The sequence below is a fragment of the Chaetodon trifascialis genome, chromosome 2 (assembly GCF_039877785.1).
Source record: "Chaetodon trifascialis isolate fChaTrf1 chromosome 2, fChaTrf1.hap1, whole genome shotgun sequence".
NCBI classification, from domain to species: Eukaryota; Metazoa; Chordata; class Actinopteri; order Chaetodontiformes; family Chaetodontidae; genus Chaetodon; species Chaetodon trifascialis.
Window position 1 is genome coordinate 29,604,893 of NC_092057.1, and position 25,373 is coordinate 29,630,265.

The 25,373-nt window shown below is 44.8% G+C and overlaps 1 protein-coding gene across 2 annotated transcripts in view; it reads left to right on the forward strand.

Annotated features, from left to right (window-relative positions):
* The window catches only part of tenm3 (teneurin transmembrane protein 3), a 327,457-nt gene that overhangs the window by 262,601 nt on the left and 39,483 nt on the right, over positions 1 to 25,373 (forward strand). For both annotated transcript variants that reach the window (XM_070970867.1, XM_070970875.1), the window contains 6 exons: positions 872 to 1,014; positions 1,274 to 1,452; positions 16,458 to 16,562; positions 17,809 to 17,939; positions 21,779 to 21,948; positions 23,307 to 23,433. In XM_070970867.1, the coding sequence (XP_070826968.1) occupies positions 872 to 1,014; positions 1,274 to 1,452; positions 16,458 to 16,562; positions 17,809 to 17,939; positions 21,779 to 21,948; positions 23,307 to 23,433 (855 nt within the window). The remainder of the gene's footprint in view (positions 1 to 871; positions 1,015 to 1,273; positions 1,453 to 16,457; positions 16,563 to 17,808; positions 17,940 to 21,778; positions 21,949 to 23,306; positions 23,434 to 25,373) is intronic.

Below are 25,373 nucleotides of genomic sequence, written 5' to 3' on the forward strand. Positions count from 1 at the left end.
GGCGAATTCTAGCATCCCTACAGTCTTTCAGGGGGGCACCCCTCTGGATGGGTGGCTGCTAGCACAAGCACGTTCAGCACACGTAATGGTCACTCACCCTGACCAAATGTACACAGGTGAAACAGGGATGCAAACTAATCAATTCATGTCGCTGTGCCAACCAAAAACAGCCGTGGCATCCTACAGAGCATATATACTGCATCTATCTCAGAGCACTCGAGAGACAGAGAGAGACAGACACATGGAAAAAATGTAAGTAATGATCGTTGACCACTATTACCCACGTCATTTCATTCCAAATACAAATGTAATCATAGTAATGCTTAACGTTATCTACAAAGATGGAGTACATCATTGCTTTGAGGAGGATGAGGAGGAGGAGGCAGAGTATTTACCATCTAAGGACCTCATATTTAGACATGAGTGACATCAGTCTCCTCCTGGGAGAAGTTTGGGCGTCGGACACTTTCCAACGCGGGCTCAGTCATCCTTGAAACTTGCCATGCGCCTCGCCAGCAGCGTTTTTAAAGGTGAGGCGAGGAGCTGGTTTGATTGGTAAAGATTTGACTCGGCTGTGTCAAACCCACTCCAGGCCTTCTCCCCTCCCTCCTTCCGAGTTACGCCGCTGAGTGGGACTGAGATGAGAAGGGGGAGGAGATGCGCTGGTGGCACAGTGCACAAAAATACCAAAGTGTACACCACCACGCCCCATTGGCAAAGCGGACCTGACTGTGCGCGGCGGAATCGAAAATAGAGCCCATACTGTCTATTTCCCATATTTACTGTCTGAGATGACGGCTGCTGCAAGACTGTACTGGCAGAATGTATGTAACTCTGTTGGCCTGTGGTGTGTGTTTTTGTGTGCGTATAGGTCATCTGGCTGACCATCGGGACTAATGGAGGTCTGAAGACTCTCACGGCTCAGGGTCAGGAGCTGGTCTTGTTTAGTTACCATGGCAACAGCGGCTTGCTGGCTACCAAGAGCATCCAAATAGGCTGGACTACCTTCTATGAGTGAGCAGCATTGCTGTGTTTATGTTTGAGTACATGTTTGTTCTGCTATGTGCTGATGGAGAGATGGACAGGATTTTTACATTTCAAAAGCTATTTAAATCATTTCAACACATGACAGAATAGCATCACCAACTATAAACTACATGAGAAGAGTGCACAGTGGCGATTCAGGTATTTTTTACAGGTTTCTGTCAAGCATATTTGAGTAATGACCACTAATGTGCCTTTATTCCTCCATCCCTGCATGCTGTTCTTGTAGCTATGACAGCGAGGGTCGTCTGACTAATGTGACCTTCCCCACTGGCGTGGTGACCAATCTCCACGGCGACATGTCATCAGGAGCTGTTTCTGTAGACATTGAGACGTCAGGGAGGGATGAGGATGTCTCCATAACAACCAACTTGTCATCAATAGACTCCTTCTACACACTGGTGCAGGGTAAGGTGCTTGCACAAGTGTGTGTGTGTGTGTGTGTGTGTGTGTGTGTGTGTGTGTGTGTGTGTGTGTGTGTGTGTGTGTGTGTGGTTTTACTCACATTGTGGGGACATAAATCTGTTTACTCAGATTTACTGTGGGGACTCACCTTCCCCATGGGGACAGAATGCCAGTCCCCATAACATACATCAGTGAAATTCAGGGTGAAGACATGGGTTAAGATGAAGGTAAGGTTAGGGTCCGGTTTAGGCTTAGGTTAGGGTTAGACAAGTAGAGGTTATGGTTGGGCTTAGGGTGAGTCCCCAGGAAGTCAATGTGATGTCTTTTGAAGAAATGGAAACATGACTCAGTCTGTGTGTTTTTGTGTGATGACAGAGTGATGAAGACACTTTGCAAGAGAGTGTGTTGTGACAGCATTTATTTTGCAAGTACCTTTTTAACACAAATTATGCTGGACAAAATTATCCCAGTAGAAACAAGGGCTGCGTTCTCTGTTCAGTATTTTTCAACATTTGTTTCTTCAATGGAAAACAGTGCCTGATTTCCATTTAAATCACTGACAGGCGGCTGTGATTCAGGTTGAAATTAGTCACTGTGGAAAGAGCCCAATTTGTTTTGGAGGAGCAAATCTTGACCGATTCTCAATCACATTGAAGAAAGTGTACTGCAATATCCAGTCTACAAAGAAAGCTGCGTAATTGGCATGTTATCAGGGTCAGGAGACAATGGATGAAAAAGTCAGACCAACCTCCTGAATATGTTAAGGTCTAAGAGATTTCCCAATATGTGCTTCTGTTCTAATTCATAACCATCACCTACTTACAAACAGAAAGTACAAAGAAAGAAAGAACAAAATGTGTGTGTGTGTGTGTGTGTGTGTGTGTGTGTGTGTGTGTGTGTGTGTGTGTGTGTGTGTGTGTGTGTGTGTTTGTGTGTGAGCTTCTATGTTCTTTGTTTTGGTAGCCAGTCTGTAAAAGTGAGATGACAGAGTGCAGTTTGAAGAGTTTATCTGAAGGGATTCACATTCACTTTGGCTACCCAAAGCATGTTTTTCTTGACATTCTAGGTAACTATTGTTAGCAGGATAGCTCGAAAGCTAATGATTATGATTTATGGATTGTTTCCAAAAAGAGTTGGGTTGCTGTGTAAAACATATTTTAAACCAGAGGGCAGTAATTTCACTGTGTTTGCTGAGTACTGGTTTGTGTTGCAGAGTCCATGCAATAATATCCTTTCTATTTTATCCTTTATGATACACGAATGCAACGTTGCAAATTCCCTTTGGGTATCAATAAAGTACTCTATCTATCTATCAATCTATACAATCATGTGTTCACAAAGTGGCGAACCTCACTCCATCCTTGCTTATGAATGACTGAGCCTTTCGAGAATGCCCCTTTCATACCCAATCATGATACTATCTGAACCTGTTAACCTGTGGAATGTTCCATAACAGGTGTTCTTGGAGTGTTCCAAACCTTTCCCAGTCTTTGATTAAAACTTGTTGCTGCATGAAATTTAGAATGAGCATATATTTACAAAAATCAATGAAATTGATGAAGTCAAACATGACATATATTGTCTTTGTACTGTTTTCGCTGATTTCGCTGTTTTCTTGCTCTGGCTCATTGTGTCTCAATATAAGCGCACAGCCTAAGCAAGTGAAGGGAAAGTCTGCCGTTCGCCCCTGTCCTCACAGGTGCGGCTTCTCCCTTCATGAGAAGGACTTCCATGACGCATGTCGCGTCTGCCTGGGGATTGACCACACCAGGAGGGCGTTGACTGAGCCCAAGTCTTGTGAGTCCTGTCAGCAGCTCTGGAGCTCAACCCTGAGAAGGCGGGTCAAGTTTGTGGAGAGAGTCCTGGGAAAGACAGCCATTGCACGTCTTGACCCCCTCTTCTCCGAGTCCAAGGACCCGGCTTCGTCTGAGTCCGGCGACGAGGAGCGCTTGGTCGGAGACCCCATTAAAAGCTGGGCGGACCACATGGAGTGTGCTGACGGGTTAGTGGGGTCTGAGCCAGGCCCCTCCGAGGGCGCTAGCCAGCCGCTACCTGAGCTAGCCTGCTACCATGACGAGGAGGACGTGCTGGATGTCGGCTTGGACGTGCATGGTTTGTCGGAGGACGAACAGGAGCCGTTGTCGTCGGGTCAGTACGCCGCCGCTGCTGCACCAGTTGACCAGTTCGACACATCCTTCCTCTCACTGTACCGTCGTGCAGCTGAGAAATTGGAAGTGACTTGGCCCTCTCCTCCACCGGCTCAGAAACGGTCACGGTTCTCGGGGTTTTTCTTCCTCCCGAACCACGGCCACGTTTCCGGACGATTTTACAGCTGACAGGCATGATGGCATCTATGATCGCTGTAGTGCCGCTACAGTGCCGCTGGGTCTGTTAAAGATGCAAGCGTTTCAACGGTGGACTCACCGGCTGTGCGCACCACGTCACCTCCAGAGGAGGCTGACGATAACTCCATCTTGCATGTCGGCTCTTCTCCCATGGAGAGAACCCGGTTTACTACAACAAGGGTCTCCTATAGGGAGGGTGTTTTTCCGCAAGGTGGTGTCCACAGACGCATCCCTGAGGGGGTGGGGGGTGCTGTGCGAGGGCACAGCAGTGAGAGGGGTTTGGACGCCAGCACAATGCAGGCTCCACATCAACCACCTGGAGCTATTAGCGACCCTTTAGCTCTGAAGCATTTTCGTCCCATTCTGACAGGCCATCATGTCCTGATCAGGACAGACAACACAACGGTGGTTTCCTACACAAACAAGCAGGGAGGGACACGCTCCCTTCCCCTGTTGAAACTGGCTCACTCTCTGTTGCTCTGGTGCAGTACTCATTTTCTGTCTCTCAGAGCCACGCATGTTCCAGGGCACTTGAACCTGGGGCCAGACCTTCTCTCCAGGGGAGGTCCTCTGATGAGGGAGTGGAGATTGCACCCACTGGTGGTGTCTCAGATATGGGATCGCTTCGGTAGGGCAGAAGTGGATCTTTTTGCCTCCAGAGCAAATACCCACTGTCCCCTGTTCTTCTCCATAACAGACCACAGTGCTCCTCTGAGAACAGATGCGCTGGCACACACATGGCCCAACACGTTGCTGTATGCATTTCCCCCAGTGGAAATGATTGTGTCTGTTCTGGAGAGGGTGTGCCGACAGGGGCTCTCCCTGATCCTGGTGGCCCCTCGCTGGCCGGCGAAGTCATGGTCCATCCATCCATCCATTTTCTTCCGCTTATCCGGGGCCGGGTTGCGGGGGGAGCAGTCTGAGCAGGGACGCCCAGACTTCCCTCTCCCCGGACACTTCCTCCAACTCTTCCGGGGGGATCCCGAGGCGTTCCCAGGCCAGCCGAGTGACGTAGTCACCCCAGCGTGTCCTGGGTCTTCCCCGGGGCCTCCTCCCGGTGGGACATGCCTGGAACACCTCCCTAGGGAGGCGTCCAGGGGGCATCCGATAGAGATGCCCGAGCCACCCCAGCTGACTCCTCTCGATGCGGAGGAGCAGCGACTCTACTCTGAGCTCCTCCCAGGTGACAGAGCTCCTCACCCTATCTCTAAAGGAGCGCCCCGCCACCCTGCGGAGGAAACTCATTTCAGCCGCTTGTATCCGGGACCTCGTTCTTTCGGTCATGACCCAAAGTTCATGACCATAGGTGAGGGTAGGAACGTAGATTGACCGGTAAATTGAGAGCTTCGCCTTTTGGTTCAGCTCCTTCTTTACCACGACAGACCGATACAGCAACCGCATTACTGCAGCCGCTGCACCGATCTGCCTGTCAATCTCACGTTCCATCCTTCCCTCACTCGAGAACAGGATCCCAAGATACTTAAACTCCTCCACTTGAGGCAGGAACTCTCCCCCAACCTGAAGGGAGCAAGCCACCTTTTTCCGGTCGAGAACCATGGCCTCGGACTTGGAGGTGCTAACTCTCATCCCAGCTGCTTCACACTCGGCTGCGAACCGCCCCAGCGCATGCTGAAGGTCCTGGCTCGAGGTAGCCACCAAGGCAACATCATCTGCGAAAAGCAGAGACGAAATCTGCCGGCCCCCGAACCGAACCCCCTCCGGCCCCTGGCTGCGCCTAGAAATCCTGTCCATAAAAATGATGAACAGAACCGGTGACAAAGGGCAGCCCTGCCGGAGTCCAACATGCACCGGGAACAGGTCCGACTTACTGCCGGCAATGCGGACCAAGCTCCTGCTCCGGTTGTACAGGGACTGTAGAGCCCTCAACAGAGGGCCTCCAACCCCATACTCCTGGAGCACCTCCCACAGAATGACGTGAGGGACACGGTCGAATGCCTTCTCCAAGTCCACGAAGCACATGTGGACTGGTTGGGCAAACTCCCATGAACCCTCAAGCACCCTGTGGAGGGTATAGAGCTGGTCCAGTGTTCCACGGCCAGGACGAAAACCGCATTGTTCCTCTTGAATCCGGGGTTCGACTATCGGCCGGATTCTCCTCTCCAGTACCCTGGAATAGACTTTCCCAGGGAGGCTGAGGAGTGTGATCCCCCGATAGTTGGAACACACCCTCCGGTCCCCCTTTTTAATAAGAGGGACCACCACCCCAGTCTGCCAGTCCAGAGGCACTGTCCCCGTCTGCCACGTGATGCTGCAGAGGCGTGTCAACCAAGACAGTCCTACAACATCCAGAGACTTGAGGTACTCAGGGCGGATCTCATCCACCCCCGGCGCTTTGCCACCGAGGAGCTTGCGAACTGCCTCAGTGACTTCAGCCCCGGTGATGAATGAATCGACCTCCAAGTCCCCAGTCTCTGCTTCCTCTATGGAAGACATGACAGAGGGATTGAGGAGATCCTCGAAGTATTCCTTCCGCCGCCCGACAATATCCCCAGTCGAGGTCAACAGCTCCCCACCTCCACTGTAAACAGTGTTGACAGAAAGCTGCTTCCCCCTCCTGAGGCGCCTAACGGTTTGCCAGAATTTCCTCGAGGCCGACCGGTAGTCCTCCTCCATGGCCTCCCCGAACTCCTCCCAGACCCGAGTTTTTGCTTCTACAACCGCCCGAGCTGCCGCACGCTTGGTCCGCCGGTACCCATCAGCTGCCTCAGGAGTCCTATGAGCCAACCAGGCCCGATAGGACTCCTTCTTCAGCTTGACGGCATCCCTTACTTCCGGTGTCCACCACCGGGTTCGGGGGTTGCCGCCACGACAGGCACTGCCGACTTTACGGCCACAGCTATGGACGGCTGCATCAACAATGGAAGTGGAGAACATGGTCCATTCGGACTCAATGTCTCCAACCTCCCTCGGGATCTGGTTGAAGCTCTCCCGGAGGTGGGAGTTGAAAACCTCCCTGACAGCGGGTTCCGCCAGACGTTCCCAACAGACCCTCACGGTACATTTGGGTCTGCCAAGTCTGTCCCGCTTCTTCCCCTGCCAGCGAATCCAACTCACCACCAGGTGGTGATCAGTTGACAGCTCAGCCCCTCTCTTTAGCCGAGTGTCCAAGACATACCGCCGAAGGTCAGATGATACGACTACAAAGTCGATCATTGACCTCCGGCCTAGGGTGTCCTGGTGCCACGTGCACTGATGGACACCCTTATGCTTGAACATGGTGTTCGTTATGGACAAACTATGACTAGCACAGAAATCCAATAACAGAACACCACTCGGGTTCAGATCGGGGAGGCCGTTCCTCCCAATCACTCCCCTCCAGGTGTCACTGTCGCTGCCCACGTGAGCATTGAAGTCTCCCAGCAGAACAATGGAGTCCCCGGTTGGAGTACTTTCCAGTACCCCTCCCAGGGACTCCAAGAAGGCCGGGTACTCTACGCTACTGTTCGGCCCGTAGGCCGAAACAATAGTGAGAGACCTATCCCCAACCCGAAGGCGCAGGGAAGCGACCCTCTCGCTCAGTGGGGAGAACTCCAACACATGGCGGCTGAGCTGGGGGGCTATAAGCAAGCCCACACCAGCTCGCCGCCTCTCACCGCGGGCAACTCCAGAGTAGAAGAAAGTCCAGCCTCTCTCAAGGAGTTGGGTTCCAGAGCCCAGACTGTGCGTGGAGGTGAGCCCGACTATCTCTAGCCGGTACCGCTCAACCTCCTGCACTAGCTCAGGCTCTTTCCCCCACAGTGAGGTGACATTCCATGTCCCCATAGCCAGAGTCGTTGTCCAGGGTTTGGGTCGTCGGGGCCCCCACCCACGACTGCTACCCATTCCACATAGCACCGGCCCCTTCTGATCCTTCCTGCGGGTGGTGGGCCTACGGGAAGGCGGGCCCACGTCGCTCCTTCGGGCTGTGCCCGGCCGGGTCCCGTGGGCAAAGACCCGGCCACCAGGCGCTCGCCTGCGAGCCCCAACCCCAGGCCTGGCTCCAGGGCGGGGCCCCGGTGACGCCAATCCGGGCGACGTACGCTTCCTTGCTTTAATTTCTTTCATAGGGGCTTCTTGAACTGCTCTTAGTCTGACCCGTCACCTAGAACCTGTTTGCCTTGGGAGACCCTACCAGGGGCATTAAGCCCCGGACAACATAGCCTCTAGGATCATTCGGGTACTCAAACTCCTCCACCACGATAAGGTGGCAGTTCAAGGAGGAGCGAAGTCATGGTATGCGGAGATAATCAGTCTGCTAGCTGCAAGGCCCTGGCAGCTCCCTCTTCGCAGGGACCTCCTTTCTCAGGTGGGAGGAGAGGTGATTCACCCATGCCCAGATTTGTGACAACTACATGCTTACCTTTTGAGAGGTCCAATTTAATAGCTCAGGGTCTGCCCCCAAATGTGGTGGCGACGATCCAGAGTGCGAGGGCATCATCTACTAGGGGCTTATATGCCTACAAATGGCAGGCTTTGAGCAGTAGTGTCAGGACCGAAATGTACTCCCATTTCAGTGCTCTATTGGGGATGTTTTAACATTCCTTCATGAGCTGCTGGATAAGGGTCTCTCTTTCTCAATGATTAAGGTCTATTTGGCAGCTATATCTGCATGCCACGTTGGTTTTGATGGAGTGACACCAGGCGCTCACCCTCTTGCTATGCTCTACCTGAAGGGAGTTCGCAGGCGGAGGCCTGTGTTTAAACCCAGCGCTCCCTCATGGGATTTAGCGTTGGTGCTTGAGGCTCTTTGTGGACCCCCATTTGAGCCTATTGAGTCTGCAGATATGAAATTTCTTTCAGACAAGACTGCATTGCTACTTGCTTTGACTTCTGCAAAGCGAGTGGGCGACCTTCATGCTTTGTCCGTGCATCCCCCTTGTAACCAATTCACTCAGGATGGATCTAAGGTTACATTGTGCCCAAATGCGGCATATTTGCCTAAGATTATCCCCGCAGCCTATAGCTCTATGGCGTTTGAGCTCTTGAGCTTCTGCCCCCCCCCTTTTGCATCTGAGGAACAGAGGAGGTTACATTCCTTGTGCCCTGTGCATGCACTACGCACTTACGGAGACCGCACCCAGGGTATGACCAGTTGTTTGTCTGTTTTGCTAATCCGGCTAAGGGCAAGGCGCTGTCTAAACAGCGGCTTTCCCACAGGATTGTGGAGGCTGTCTCCCAAGCATACAGCAGCAGGGGTCTTCCGTTGCCCCAAGGAGTGAGGGTGCATTCAACCAGGGGCATGGCGGCCTCATGGGCCTTGTTTAAAGGGGTTTCTGTCAGTGATATTTGCGCTGCAGCCAGTTGGTCATCACCGCCCACTTTTGTTCGGTTTTATCATTTGGACGTGACAGCCCCTTGAGTGGCTCACTCTGTCCTTTCTGCTGGGTCTACGATGCACTGGAGTATTGGAGGTTTGGCCCCGGTTCGGTGGCTGCTCTGCGGGGTGTGTATACATGTCCCATACAATGTGTTGTACCGAGTGAATCGACTGAAAGGACTGGAACGAAATGTTATGAATATAACTTCTGTTCCCTGAAAGAGAGGAACGAGGTACAACACTACATTGCCCCACTGCACAGCTGGGCTCGGTGAAGAGCGGGTATCGAACTGAACGATGACTGTGGTAGTGCACGTATATAAGTCACATAAGTCACCTCAGGTCATCTGCCGTAAAGGCGTGAATAGAGGTGTCTTCAGTCAGGTCACGCAGGGGCGTGATATCCCATACAATATGTGTTGTACCTCGTTCCTCTCGTTCAGGGAACAGAAGTTATATTCATAACATTTCGTTTTGTCAATGTCAATGGCTTTGAGGAGAGTGATATAGCAGCTGTTTGTGGTTAAGGGGGAGGTGTGGCAGATGCAGCCATTTGCTTTGGTCTGAGGTGTTGGTGCTCTAGTGCGACATCTAGTGGCATTGAATGATGTAAATAGAACCTTTCCTCACTGCTTGTGGATGCAATAATAAAAAAACACATCTGTCAAATAGGATGAAATTAAGAAGTGATGTCATTTTCTATCCAAAAGGTCAAAGGTCAACTTCACTGTGTCATTGCAGCATCATAATGTTTTGCAAAACCACTTTACTGGCTTTACTGGCCCGCAGAGCTGAGCGGTTCAGCCGTCTGCTCAGCCTAAATACCTGGCTGCTTTCCGACTGCAGAGATTGTGAGGTGGCTTTTATTGACAACTTTAATCTATTTTGGAATCGCTATTCCTCATATAGGCCAGACGGTGTACACCCAAACAAACTGGGCAGCACTATGTTAGCTGCTAATTTCCAACACGCAGTGCAATCTGCCACATACGCTGCACGTGACTGATGCCTGTTTACATCACACACCCCCTTCCAGACCTCTTCCTCTCCACCTTCTGTGGCAGCTCCTAGTCCTGCCTCACTCAACACCGCCCCCCATGGACCCACTATCCCCCACCATGACCATATCCCCACTGTTCGCTACCCCATTCCAGTAAAAATCAGTTCACACCATTCCCATCCACATATGCCCGCCTCTGCTGGTCCGCGGCCCCGGGTGGCTTTACAGAGCTGCTTGGTGCCGCGGACCTGTGGAGGCTGAACGTGCACTCTCTTAAAACAAGACTTTTATCATAAATTATCTGATTTTAAATAATAAGCTTGATATTTTATTGCTCACAGAAACATGGCTTGGTTCTGAGGCAGGAGTTTCCCTCACTGAGGCCTGTCCACCTGATTTTAACTTTTCATTTTCTACCAGGGGAGGTAGGGGAGGTGGGACTGCATCTTTTTTTCTGAAATCTCTTATCTCTCACGAAGTTTCCTTTAACAGTTACACATCTTTTGAACGCCATGCATTTGTTTTTAGCAGTCCCCCTGTCCTCTGTAGTACACTCTATAGGCCACCCCGCTATTCAAAAGCTTTTATCAGTGAGTTCTCAGAGTTACTTTCAATCGTGCACTCAACTTATTACAGATTTTAATAACTGGTGATTTTAATTTACACATTGATAATGCATCGGACGCAATGTCCAGAGAATTTTTAAACATTTTAAACTGCATGGATTTTAACCAGTGCTGCACGGTGGCGCAGCAGGTAGTGCGCATGCCTCACAGCAAGAAGGTTGCCGGTTCGATCCACGGGTCAGACGGGGCCTTTCTGTGTGAAGTTTGCATGTTCTTCCCGTGCATGCGTGGGTTCTCTCCGGGTACTCCGGCTTCCTCCCACAGACCAAAAACATGCTCATTAGGTTAATTGATGACTCTAAATTGTCCGTAGGTGTGAGTGTGAGTGTGAATGTCTGTTTGTCCTTGCATGTGGCCCTGTAATCAGCTGGCGACCGGTTCAGGGCGTACCCCGCCTCTCGCCCATTGTAGCTGGGATAGGCTCCAGCCCCCCGCAACCCCAAAAGGGATAGGTGGTATAGATAATGGATGGATGGATGGATTTTAACCAGCACGTTACACAGCCAACTCACAACAGAGGACACACCCTGGACCTGGTCATTGTGTGACCATTGTGTGTTTTTTAACATCACCAGCTTTAGCCATCAGGAGGCCCCAGTGAGAACGGTGAGGAAACGCTGTCTTACTTCTGAAGTGGCTGCTAATTTTATTGAGATTTTACAGAGCACTCCTGCCAAAGTTTTACCTGCACCTTGTGATTTTATTGTTGATGATTTTAAGAATAAGTTAAAGAAATCACTAGATGCAGTGGCTCTACTTTTAACTAAAAGAATAAGAACAAAGAAAACACAACTGTGGAGAGATGATAACATCAAAAAACTGAAAAGGAAATGCAGGAGTGCAGAAAGAAGGTGGAGAAAAACCAAATTAACAGTTCACTATGAAATATACCGGGATCAACTCAAAACCTACAATAACTCAGTCAAACTGACAAGAAGCGCTCATTTTCCTAAAACTCATCGCAGACAATAAAAACAATCCAAGCTTTCTTTTCTCCACCTTTGATCTTTTAACCAGCACTGATATTAATAAATCCTCCATGATACCAACTGAGATCCTCTGTGAGGAGTTTGCAGACCACTTCAGAAGTAAGATTGATAACATCAGATCCAGTCTTTTATCCCATCAGAATGCTGTTCTTCATAGACCTGGATCACTGCTTATACCCGAGGAAACACTGGAGAGTTTTAACCTGGTTGATGCAAGGGCCCTTGGTCGAGTTTTCTAGTAAAGTAAAAGTAAACCCAACAACCTGCCTCTTAGACCCAATTCCCACATCACTTTTCAAGACATTTTATGAATTCTTTGAGGAACAGATTTTAAACATAGTCAATTGCTCTCTTCAGACCGGTGTCTTCCCCACTGCCTATAAAACGGCAGTGGTGAAGCCCCTTCTGACGAAGAGCAATCTAGACTACAACATTTTTAACAACTACAGACCTGTATCCAACTTACCACTTTTAAGTAAAATTTTAGAAAAAGCTGTTTTTAATCAAATAAATTATTTTTTAATGAAAAACAATATTTTTGAGAAATTTCAATCTGGTTTTAGGATGAACCACAGTACTGAGACAGCACTTTTGAAGATTTTAAATGACACCAGGTGCAATTTAGATAACCAAAAACTGACAGTATTGGTCTTACTGGATCTTAGCACTGCCTTTGATACAGTAGACCATCACATTTTATTAAACAGACTGAAGCACCTGGTTGGCCTCTCTGGTACCGCTCCTATCTCACGGATTGATCTTTCTTTGTAAGTATGGATACATGTTCCTCCAGAACACATGAAATTAAATGTGGGGTCCCTCAAGGGTCAATTTTAGGCCCACTTCTTTTTAATCTTTACATGCTTCCCTTGGGGGATGTCATCAGGAGACACGGCATCAGTTTCCACAGTTACACTGATGATACGCAGCTGTACGTTGCCGTGTCTCCTGATGACACAAGGCCACTTGATGCCCTTCTTAACTGCATTTTAGATATCAAGTCATGGATGGCAGATAATTTCCTCCAGCACAACCAGGATAAAACAGAGGTTTTAGTCATCGGTCCTGAAGGCCAGAGAGAGAAACTTTTACCAAAACTACAAGATTTTAAACCCTCACAATGTGTAAAGAACCTGGGCGTTATTTTATTTTTGACTTAGTAGTTAGTAGAGTTAGTAGTTAGTAGAGTTAAAGTAGTTTTAGAATCTGCAGGGCATCATCAGAAAGGCAGCCAATCTGGGGGCTCTTGTGATGCTGGCCTAGTAAATTCCTTTCTATTGAGAGTTATTTCCCTCACAGAACTAATGCAGAAGAAGTGTTTCACTGGCTCTGCTCACTGCATACTTTGTTTCAGTATGTTTTGTGCGAGACAAACATCAGGCAGACACAGCAGCTGTTTGTTTATTACAGAGGACACTCACAAGATGGGGCTCTGTCAAATCAATGTCTTCCTCACTGCATGGTGCCATCTCACAAGCCTACAGTGCATCAAGAGTACAGCCTCTGCAGGGCATCCGGACACACTCCATGAGACCATTATCCTTATCCACCACACTCCTTGGAGTCACAGAGCAGCAGACATCCAGGAGGCTGCATCTTGAGCTTCTCTGTGCCCTTTCATCCATTTCTATCTGCACTATGTGTCTGAGTCCTCCTTGACACATTCAGCTTTTAACATGCTAGACAGCAGATGACACACTGTTAGATCTGGCACTTTTACATACATACCAAAAGGTGCGTCTCTAATCCCATCATCTCAGATTAGTGAGCTGCATGCGGACCATTGTGGTATATAATCACTGTCCCACTCTTCTGCAGTGGCTGTGCTATGTGGAGGGAGTGTAATATCACTTGGCCCCTTTTTTCCACACAGGGCTGATATGTTGTTAACCACAGCACAGCAGTTGCATGCTACCTTATTATGCTTTGCATTACGGGGTTGTGAACTGATGTGTGTTATCTGCTTGTGGACCTTGGTATCACAGTCAGCATTGACTACATCAACTTTGCCCTTTAAAAACAGACACAGTTCTTAGAAGCCTATATGAAATAGAAAGTTAGTGATGTATTGTAACTCCAGTTTGTATGAGTATAAGCATAGCCCTCAAAGACCCAGGCCCCCATGCTCCACCAGCATGGCAATGATGACTTTTGGGAACAGACCTCAGAATAGACCTGAGGAGGGGTGTACAGGGCTCAAGGACTTGAAAAAAAATCTTCCTGACTGTGCATGTGTACAGGGATGAACTTAGTAATGACAGCTCTTAGAGGGCTACACCTATACACGTAGAGTCTTACTCATAATCTTACCTATAACGTAACCAATGTTATGGATGAAGTGTCATTGCAACCCCTCTGATAATATTAGGTTTTAGGGATCCTACAAAAGGAAAAAATGCTAGTTTTACCATCCTCAACATCCTTCATGTGAGACATTCAGCCAAAACATCAAGGGAAAACAATAATTTAGCACTGATGCCCTTGTTAAATCTGAACTAATGAGCCAGCTGAAGCGAGGCCTCGAGTGGCCAGCAGTGATTTGTTTCAGAGCAAGCTACATGTGCCGAGACTGTGAAGGAAAACAGAGCAGAATCTCTCTCCCAGCAGACCAGTATTGATTGGAATGTAATAAGTTATTCAAAGCCATCGCCAAGTGTAGCGTTCTTCTCCATCAATTCATGTACATTATTTATTGTTTCACCTCAGCCTATGACGATCACCTAAACTGCACAGCGTGCCAGTGTGAAAGTGGTCTAGGTAATGTGAAATCACATTAGGTGTAGTTGCACCCTAGAAATGGTAAACAAGATAATATAGCTGCTGCTTGTCACATTGATAGTTTTGTTGATTGCACAAAAGATTTAACATGTTGCTAAAACAGGGCTTGACAATGATGTATTTCAAGGACAAATATAGGAAATGTACAACGTATTATCATGACCTGGCTTTAATAAGTTGTGTGTGCTGTCTCTCCTAATTCATAATGTACTATTGTACAAGCTTTCTTTTGTGCTGGGAAATTGGTGTGGGTAGGTTGAAGTTAAGAATCAGTTCCACCCAGTAAATCCTCCCATCAAAGAATACCATTGCAGCACTTTTTGCAGGAATTACATTTTGAACAGTTTTGAAAGCTTAAAATTGTTGTCATGAATTATTAGACTGCAGATAACTAATTTTAATAAGAATTTAGCCAACAAAAGAAAAGCTTTTCTTGTTGGTCTCAAATCAAGATAAAAACATAAGAAAACTGTTTTAATAAATTCATTGGAGTAAAAATTTGTTAAACTGATGTAGAAGATAAGAAGATTTGAAAATATTCGCCCAAAATAATCCCTGCAGAATAAAATGTGTGTCAACATAAGACATAACATTCTTTCAGTGTGTAAAATTGTTAAATAACTGTCACATTAGAAAATACTTTAGTTTTTAACAAGACAGTCAGTTAAAGAGGATGGTATATCAGAGGGAAGGAGGAAGAGTAAAAATGTACAGTATATAGAGAGCTTCTATCTCTGTCTTACTCACACACACACACACACACACACACACACACACACACACACACACACACACACACACACACACACACACACACACACACACGGCCATTACTCCTGCAAGAGGTCAAGGGGAACCTAATTAAAAGAGGCTGGGGAATGTTAATACCATTAGCAGGTACAAACACTGCCCACAGAAATTAATTGTACTAATTTCTCTCTGTGCATTTGTCCCTTTATCTCTCTCACTCTTTTGCACTATCTTGCTCTCCTCTCTTTGTCCTTTTTTCTCTCCTTACTCCAGGCTGTCAATCCTAAATATTTTGAGTATATGTTCTCCCGTATTTCTAACCATTCTTAAAAAAAAGATTCCTGTAACGTTGACGGAAGGCATAGCCGCCTACTATGTGTTTTTGTTGCAGTCACCTCTGGTACAGCAGAAGACGAGGAACAAGTAGGGTGTACATGAGAGGGACAGATTAGCTGCCAAAAAGGCTAAAAGTTTGTGCAAGTTTCTGCACTTTGGAGGAGGCTTACCTGCACTTAATGAAGAACAACATTGGTCAAAGTCATGCTTTTTGTAAAATATGCCACATGGATTTTGGTCTATTGCATGGAGGAAAAAAAAAAAAATCAAAACAAATCTGCCAAACGTTAGCATGGTTTTGAGGTGCAGAAACATGCTCCACCAATGACTGCATTTATACTATCTTTCACATTCATTTTCATAATCACCAGGCCAGTGGCCTCTCTTAAAGTGATTGGAAAATATCCTTCAGGTAATACATAAACAAACTAAGTGTTGAATTTAGATGCCCTTTTGTGCTTTCATTTTTATAATACAGGGATGTTCACAGCATTTCACTTTCAACCAGTATCTGATTCTGACCACCTAACTCTATTCTGTGAATATAGGAACTTGTTAATCCAATCCTTGTATTATGTCCAATCTTTGCTGATATTTTAAAGCTAGTGACTGCAAGGTGGTGATTTTAGGATTCACTGTGAGTACTCTTGTCTAAGCGTAAGGGCTCTGTAGACAGTGGTGGCCAGGGTGTCCCTTTTTGTCAAATCCAATTGTTCACGGGAATGTTTTAATTTCAGTTCAATTAAGAATTAAAATACATTGTTTTTGAAAAAAGGCTTTGACATTTGCCACATCGAAAACACAAAATCAATTTGAAATAATGTTGTAGTTCATTCATGATAGTTTTTTCTGCTTTTTCTCATATAGACCAGCTTCGTAACAGCTACCAAGTGGGTAATGACCATTCACTGAGGGTCATCTATGCCAATGGAATGGACACACACTACCAGACAGAGCCCCATATACTAGCAGGTATGCATTTTTGGGCACATTACCCTGAATGTACTGTAATGTAGAGTAATCAGAGGTGTCAAATCAAAACAATTCCATTTTAGATTAGTTAAAATCAAAAGAAATTGTTTATTGTTAAACAACTTAATCTGTTTTTACAGTGTGAAATATCTGCAAAGCACTGCAGGCTATCTACATGGTGAATATTTCTGAGTTATGAGTTGGTCAAAATGCTGTGTACCAGATTTACATGTAAATTGAAGGTAAACACTATCTGATGGGCTTGTTTGTGAAATGGATCATAGTGGGGTATCAGTGTCAGTGTCAGTTGTTCTGCTACAACACTCGGTATAAGCCACTGCTTGTCCGACTATAATCATACAGTGTTTTTAGCTCACTCTTTTTTTGGACACATTAGGTTTGATCTTCATGGTAAGTATCAGAAAATGCCATAATAATAACACAAAATGCCATCTTAATGCTTTGATCTGATCATCTCTCAAGTCTTGCTACATTTAAGTCCATTTACTGCAAATCATCTCTACTTCATTTCTAAAGCACCACAGTAATGTTTAAGACTCAAATATGTCGATTTCTTCCCACTCTCTACATAGCCTCTGGTGCATTAATCACAGTGAAGTGTAAAAATCAATGTGTACAGATTTGAAAAATGCTGAATTTATTGTAGGTCATCTGTCTTAATACACATGCCTGTTTATATTGTGTTATTACTGCATTGTTATGTAGTGCAGACCTTTTAAATTAACAAGTCTGCATTTGCAGCTGAACTGCCAAAGTGCAGCAGTATAACTTCATAGCACTTAAAACAGTAATGGAACTAAGGTGTCAAGTCTCTGCAGATTGACTTTCATATGATAGTCAAAAGTTACAACACTATAGCATGCTGGAAAATTTTTGTTAGCAATGAAAAGTGACTCATATGATATGCAATTTACATGCCTTGGGCTACATTAGAAGACTTAAACCACACACAAACCCTGTCTTTTGATAGAAACATCAGTCTGAAGTGACACTGTATACACTGGTACAGATACATGAAACCCTCCAGAGAGACTAATCACTTCCATAAATGATCAAAATCCACTCTGGAATGTGGAGCAGATGTCAGATGTGACACACAGCAGATGTAGCACATGAACAGCACATATTGATTAGTGGCTTTTTTTTTGTCTTTGGATAGTCTGGTTTAGACTTTTTCACTATGAAATATTGCTGGTATTCATGTCTTATTCACATCCATTTGTAGGTGCGGCTAACCCCACTGTAGCCCGACGCAACATGACGCTGCCGGGAGAGAATGGCCAGAACCTGGTGGAGTGGAGGTTCAGGAAGGAACAGACACGGGGAAAAGTCATCGTCTTTGGGAGAAAGCTCAGAGTGAGTGCTCTGCAGCTGGACCTTTCCATAAACAATACACAGCTTCACTACTGACTAGTAACCTACAAACACTGTCATTATTTCTAAACTGAATTATGAGTATGGCTCTGTCCATGTGGTCCAATAGGGACTAATTTAATTACCTTAAGATTTAAGAGACTTATTTTAGAATGGGTGGCAACACTTCAGTCAGAGGGTACCCTGTTTACGGGTGGCCAGTCTATCACAGCAAATCCTGTATAGACTAACACAGCGATACCTACATGCAATTCAAAGTTTGAAATTCACCTTCATATTTTTGGATTGTTAGAAGGAGAAACCTATGCAGACGTGGGAAGAACATACACATACACACAGAGTGGCCCCAGCTGGCTGTTAGTTGTAAATCAAGAGCCTTCGTGCCATAAGGCAAAAGTACCCACAAACCACTGAGTCATGTGACTCTTATCAATTTGCCCCTCTGTGAGCAGCACAGTATGAGGCATGGGGGGGTTTCTGTTTGAGTCTATAGTCCCTAACCCTAACCCTATTTCTTACCTCAACTTCGGGGAATAAGACATCGGGAAGTAAGCCAGGAATCTTGAGAAAAAACATTGTTTTCACACAAGCACACGGTATCCTGACTGCCCTACCTGTGCTGTGGACCACCGATGAAAATTTACATAACAGTCCCACCTTATTTTTATCGTCTTATTTATGTTTCTTACTCTTTTAACTTTTTATTGTTTCTTAAAGGATTTTCTACAGGGAGGACTCTCTTTTAACCCTGCTTGGACTTCATTTTAAACAGCTCTTTTTAACAAGACGTTGCTTCTTCCTTTTCTCCCTTGTGCCAGTGCCCACCGTAACATCCAAATAGGATGTTACGTTTTTATCTTCACCTAACCCTATTATGAAATTGTCTGTTGTTCTTAAAAGCTATTAGGACAGAAGGAAGGGACAGTGATTTTTCTGCAGTGCTTGAATATTACATGAAGTGCTATCTAACTAGCCCAGCCTAATAGGGGAAAAGTGTGCAGTCATGTGGCCCCTGGAGTGTTTGATCCATGCAGTGGTGCCATTCTCAGCATGGGCCAATAAACCCTAATGAATGTAACAGCATGTCCACTAGAAGTAATGGGGAGTGTTGTATTGTCAGCAAGCTTCAAGTTGCAGGTAAACAGGATGTGTTTTTGTAGATGGGTGTGGAACGGTGAGCATACTGTAGAGTATGTATACTGAGTATGTCAGCTACATGCTTGTGATTCACTTTGATTCAATTTTTCTTCACTAACACAATAACGATCCGGCTGCCCTGCAGTAGCAACAAGATGCAAATTTAAGACGTTAATGATGATGAGGTGATTGTGGGACTAAATGAACAGCGCTGAACTTTAATCCAGCCTTTCTACTAAATGCTAATACTCGTACTGGGTTTATATGGTGTGTTGATCCTATTGACGAATGTGCATTGTGCGCAAGATTCAAGTTCAAACTGCATGTTTAAGTTGCTTGTTGGATGAAATAATGAAAACAGCTACTGCCAAATCCAGAATGTCAAGGCTCCCCAGTTTGACGTGCTGAGAAATTGATCATGTATGACATTTAGTGGATTTCTAATTTCTAGATATATTTGTTTATTATGTGATTATTACATCATGATCTTGACTTCCATCATCACGTTTGTCAATTTTGTATGGATGAGAGACTTGATTCTAAGGATGCAGCTCAACATTCTCGGGAGCCCATTCCATGCTACACTTGAATTGTTTGTCTTAGGCTAAGAGCATCAGACTGACCAGTCTAATCGGCGCCAGATCAAATTAATCAATATGTTTATGAATATGAATGTTTAATATTCTGAATAATATTTAAATGATTAAAATAATAAATAACTTTAATAAATACCTTATTATTACAGTTCCAATCTTAACAACAGACCCAAGTTCTCACCCTTAAATTAAACATTTGGGTGTGAAAGCCAGGCAATGTGACCTCATTTTCTGTCATTAAGTCTTAACTCTGAAGCTCACTTACTTCAATTGCTTCTCACAAAAATGAAGTGGTAGTACACAAACACATGAGATTTTACAAAGGGTATAATAATAAAAGATCCAAGATGTTAATGGGCCAGAAACTGATATAGTGGTGCCAAGGCCATAAAGTGGGCAACGTGGGGGAAAAAAGAACATGTGTGAAGGACATACAGTCAATCAAACTAGTTTGTATGACAGCTGAGCCAGTTCAGGGGCTCAGCTGTCATACAAACTACAAGGACCAAGTAATAGCTACAGTATGGAGAAATTCATAATTTGCTGAAATTGGCTTCAGACTGAGTTGATGACCATAACTGTAATTGTAAATAAACCCCAGAAATGCTTCAAGTAGAGCCTCTCTATACTAGATAGCTAGGTAATGTACCCTCTGGCTAGGTTCAATAATGTAACCATTCATTAATGTAGACTGAAAGTACACACCCTATGCAAAGGGAAGACAGGACAATCAGAGAGTCCTGTTTAGTGTTAGCATTGAAAGAAGAGTCACGGTTTGCTTGCTTCCACATGAACATGATAAGTCATGCCAATCTGCAAAATGATTAGTTTCCGCTGGTATGGTGCGACTCACAATCTGCATACCTTTTGGCCGTTATCCCAGTGGACTTATTTTTCATCCACCTTCCACCATCCCAGTAGCCTCCTTCTCTGCTACCTTTATTCACCTCACTGCATTCAACAGGTGCTAATTTACAAATGATTTAGTGGCTGAATAAAAAGTTGAAAATTACCATTGAACATTTTCCAGCAGGACTCTCTCTTTAATGAAACAGGTCTGTAAAACAACTCATAAGATGAGTTAAGTGTCAAACCTGGGTTATCTGTCTTTGTAAATTGGAGTTTGAACAAATAACAAGTAATTTAGAAAGCAATAAAGAGTGGCTAGCTGGCTTTGTGAAGCTACAGCATTTTATGGGTCTTGGATCAGATTTTTTTTCTAATTTAGTGGCTGAGGTGCAGATGTTGAATTGAACAGCTAAGAATTTAACACCTGGGCTGAGTGATCACTTGGTTGTTTAGCCAGGAGGGTAACCCTTCATTATGAAGCATTCTTTGCACTTCTTTTTGAACACCAGTAATTTAAAAGAACATACTGAGCTGATTCTGCATAATCAATTTCAAAGTATTTATTTAATTTGGTCAAAGATGACCTAATATGTCCTAAAGTTCAAAACCAAGCAGTTTGGCTAAGGCTGAGCAGTTGACTGGTGGGTCTGTCTGTGCAGGTAGTTTTCAGCTTTGCTGTATGATTCCTGTAGTTTTTAGAAACCTCTTGACTTTTGTTCCAGCACTAATTTCTACTTGGACACAAAAACGGAGCATATTCATGCTCCGCAGAGGACCAAGTCTGTCTATTTTGGATACTCCACTTTCTTCTAGTGCCGCACTTACACTGACAAAATACATACAAAATATCTCATAACAAGCAGATTTGCTCATTACATTCATGTGCTCAGGAAGATAACCCCTTTGGTTTTAATGATCTCATAACCTTTCCCCTGTTACCACCCTCTGGAAAAACTTAATATAAATCCCTCTACTGCTATGACTCCAAGAATCAGCCAGTGATTTTAGATCTAACACTTTTGTGTTGTGGGAAGTCAACATTTTAGCATATGGGGGCCTTTAACAAGCTTTAGGCTTTTAGTTGTGTTCAACCTTTGACAGGAGCATAGCACGGATTGAGCATCGCTGCGTAATACAATCAGTTTCGGCTTCTGATTTCATGTTTCAGCCAATAAAAGATTTATATGATCACAAGAGTTTCCTTATTCAGTGGATATTTGTGTGTCTCCATCGTTTCAGGTGAATGGTAGGAACTTGCTGTCTGTGGATTATGATCGGACACTGCGAACAGAGAAAATTTATGATGACCACAGGAAGTTCCTGCTGAAGATCATCTATGACACCCAAGGCCATCCAACTCTCTGGGTTCCCAGCAGCAAGCTACTGTCAGTTAACTTGACATACTCTAGGTAAGCCATTCTGTACCAGGGTATTTATTTAGTTAGTTATAAGCACTTTGCGGTGTGTTGTCTTGTCTGCAGTAAGATGACTTTATCACTTTTAAATTTTACACCAGTAAATATTGGAAACAGTGATGCTGAGCCTTGGACTGAAGAATTGCCAGGTTAGGTGTAAGTCTTGTCGTGGAGATTCAAGGTATATCAGAGAGGTGATTGTCAGTTATCTTGGATTTCAGTCTGCTTTGGTTCAGTGTCATAAGAGAAAATGTTTTCTTCCATGTATAAATAGAGCCAAATAAACTGAGCATCATTTTGACATGATGCCTCATCTAGGCAAATCTGCTTTTTTCCAAACCCATGTAGAACTCTGACAGCATAAGCTGCTGGTCGGGGAGAGTGTCATCACATTGCATTTCAATAAGCTCCAACTGCATGTCCTCCTGTACTTCTTCCACATGAACAGAGAAAAACTTTGAGTTCCGGTTCATGTCCTTCTCAATGGAATCTTGAATTTGAACACAACACATATTTTGTCATTTTCACAGAAATCTTGGCATGTGGGGAAGCGCCTACTACACAGTTTATTAGGCATTCCTGTACAATCTAATGTAATCCAAAGCAGCAGCTCTGCCATGAATTCTACTTTTACAAAGCTTATAAAATTTCAGTTTTTGTTCACACTGTCAGTAATAATTCAACTTAGTGTTTATTCTTGAGGTTGTGGTGGATTGTACTGTTGGCCTGAGGTTTGAACATGTTTTGAACATTTTTTTTCACCACAAGGGGCCGAAGTATAGTAGAGAATGTAAAAACACTGTGGACTTGCAAAGCCTCTTTGGTATGGAAAATGCACACATTCAGTGTGTCCATAGTGACATCTATCGGTTTCAATAGAAACTGCATTTTGGTACAGCAGCCAAATCTGATTCTGATCAGAATTTAACTTTTTGGCCATATAAATAAAGGTGTTAGGCCCCATATGTCCAGTGGGCCATAGTTTTGGTAGATACAGATTCAATACAGTAGGTTTGAGAATGTCATGAAACTGTTATGGGTTTATTCACTTCATGGTACCTCAGTCAACGTTGTATATGTTTTGGGATTGTATGGAACATGCAGCTTTCAACAGCCTCTGAGACTGACAAATGACAGACATTTTGACAGGAACAACAGGGCTGTAGCACTAAAACACTGAGAGTGTCATTAATGCCACTGTCAAGTTTAACTGCAAACAAACAACTTGAATATTATACTTCCTAAAATGGACCAGATATCAGTCTTATAATTGCATGTGTGTGTGTGTGTGTGTGTGTGTGTGTGTGTGTGTGTGTGTGTGTGTGTGTGTGTGTGTGTGTGTGTGTGTCCAGTACGGGACAGGTGACCGGCCTTCAGAGGGGCCCAACCACAGAGAAGTGGGAGTACGACAGTCAGGGAAGAATCATTTCCAGAGTCTTTGCTGATGGAAAGACGTGGAGCTACACTTACCTGGATAAGGTTAAGGATGACACGCAGAAAGCCATATACTCATGCTTACACACATCACTAACTACAGTATAATATAAACATATACATATATTCAACAAAAGCATTGTTTTCACAGACTTTTACTGCATGTATGATCACTGTATCATCACTTTGTGAGTATCAATTTTCAGGTGTATTCACTATATTTAATGAAGAACAAGACTAAAATGTCACCAGTATTATTTTACAAAATGTGACACAAAGAAGAAAAAAGTAGTGCTACATGTGTGTAATCTCTGTGTTATTACAATATAGTCAAGGAAAACCACATCACAACCAAATCACACACTCTCTCTCAAGGAGGTACTGTGATTGAAAAGCTCCTCAACTCTGCATATAAATGAAAAGAAAAATGATGTTGCATGCAAATACACACCGGTTTTTCTCTGTTATTTACACATACAAGGCAAGGTAACTGGGATTGCCTAAAATGCTGGTCAAACAAAGTAAGCAACACGAATTGATTCTTTTCCTCTTGTGTAAAATGTACTGTCACAAAGTAAGTGAGGAAAACAACCAACCACAAAGAATGTTTTTACAAACGGTCCACCTTCCCTCAAAAGAGGAGAGGAGAATGGCATGTAATAGTTAAAAAGGAATGAACTTAGGTACTTAGTCTCTTAAGGAGGAAACAGGCAGGAGAATGGAGAGAAGATATAGAACAGTTACAAGAAAGATAGATAGAAAAGGAATACTTCTACAATGTCAGCAGAAAAATATGCATTTCTCTTCCCCTCCAAGAGCGTGTCAGGAAGCATCTGGAAATGAACCGCTCAGAAACAGCCTCTCCTAATGAAGGAGGTGTGACCACAATAATGAGAAGCAACAATAACGAGTACAGTGGCATGCAGTTATTTTGGCATGCCAGATCAAAATTTCTGTTACTGAAATAGTTAAGCCAGTAAAAGACATTTTACACATTTGTCTGTCTTTTAAAGTTGCAAAATAACAAAAAAGGAAAAGAGCCAGAGGCAGATGTTTGCATGGTCAGTATTTAGTAACACCACCTCTGGCAAGTGTCATAGCTTGTAAATGCATTTTGTTGCCAGCTAAGAGTCATTCACTTCTTGTTTGGGGGTTATTTGCTCATCCTTCTTGCAAAAGGCTTTTAGTTTCATGATATTCTTGGGCTGTTTTGCATGCACTGCTCTTTTGAGGTCTTTTCATAGATTTTTGATAATGTTCAGGGTCAGAGGATTGTGAGGACCGTGGTAAACCCTTCAGCTTTAACCTCTTGAGGTAGTAGTGGATTTAGCGGTGTGTTTAGGATCATTACCCTGCTCTGGAGCCATTCTCTGGTCATCGTCAACTTTTTTAAAGACTGTGTCAGCATTAGCTGGTATTTAATTGAATTCATTCATTGAATCTAATTTTATCATCATCAGTCCTCTGGACTTCTTTCCAAAATGCATTAGGCTTGTTTAGATACAGACCTCTAGTGGCTGTAGTAATTATGACCTCATACAAAGGAGGAAGTCAGGAGACATAGTATAAAAAGCAAGAAACAGTAATGCAGTAATGTTTTTAACCCAAATGATCTAACCGAGGACGGCACGGTGGAGCAAGTGGGCACTATCTCTGTGCCTCACAGCAAGAAGGTTGCCAGTTCGATCCCCGGGCGGGGCCTTTCTGTGTGAAGTTTGCATGTTCTTCCCGTACATGTGTGGATTCTCCCCGGGTACTCCAGCTTCCTCCAACAGACCAAAAACATGCTCATTAGGTTGATTGGTGACTAAAATTCCCCTAGGTATGAATGGTTGTCTGTCTTTGCATGTTGCCCTGCAATCGGCTGGTGATTCAGGTTCAGGGTGTACCCCGCCTCTCGCCCGTTGAAGCTGGGATAGGCTCCAGCCCCCCCGCAACCCCGAAAGGGATAGGCGGTATAGAAAATGGATGGATGGATGATCTAA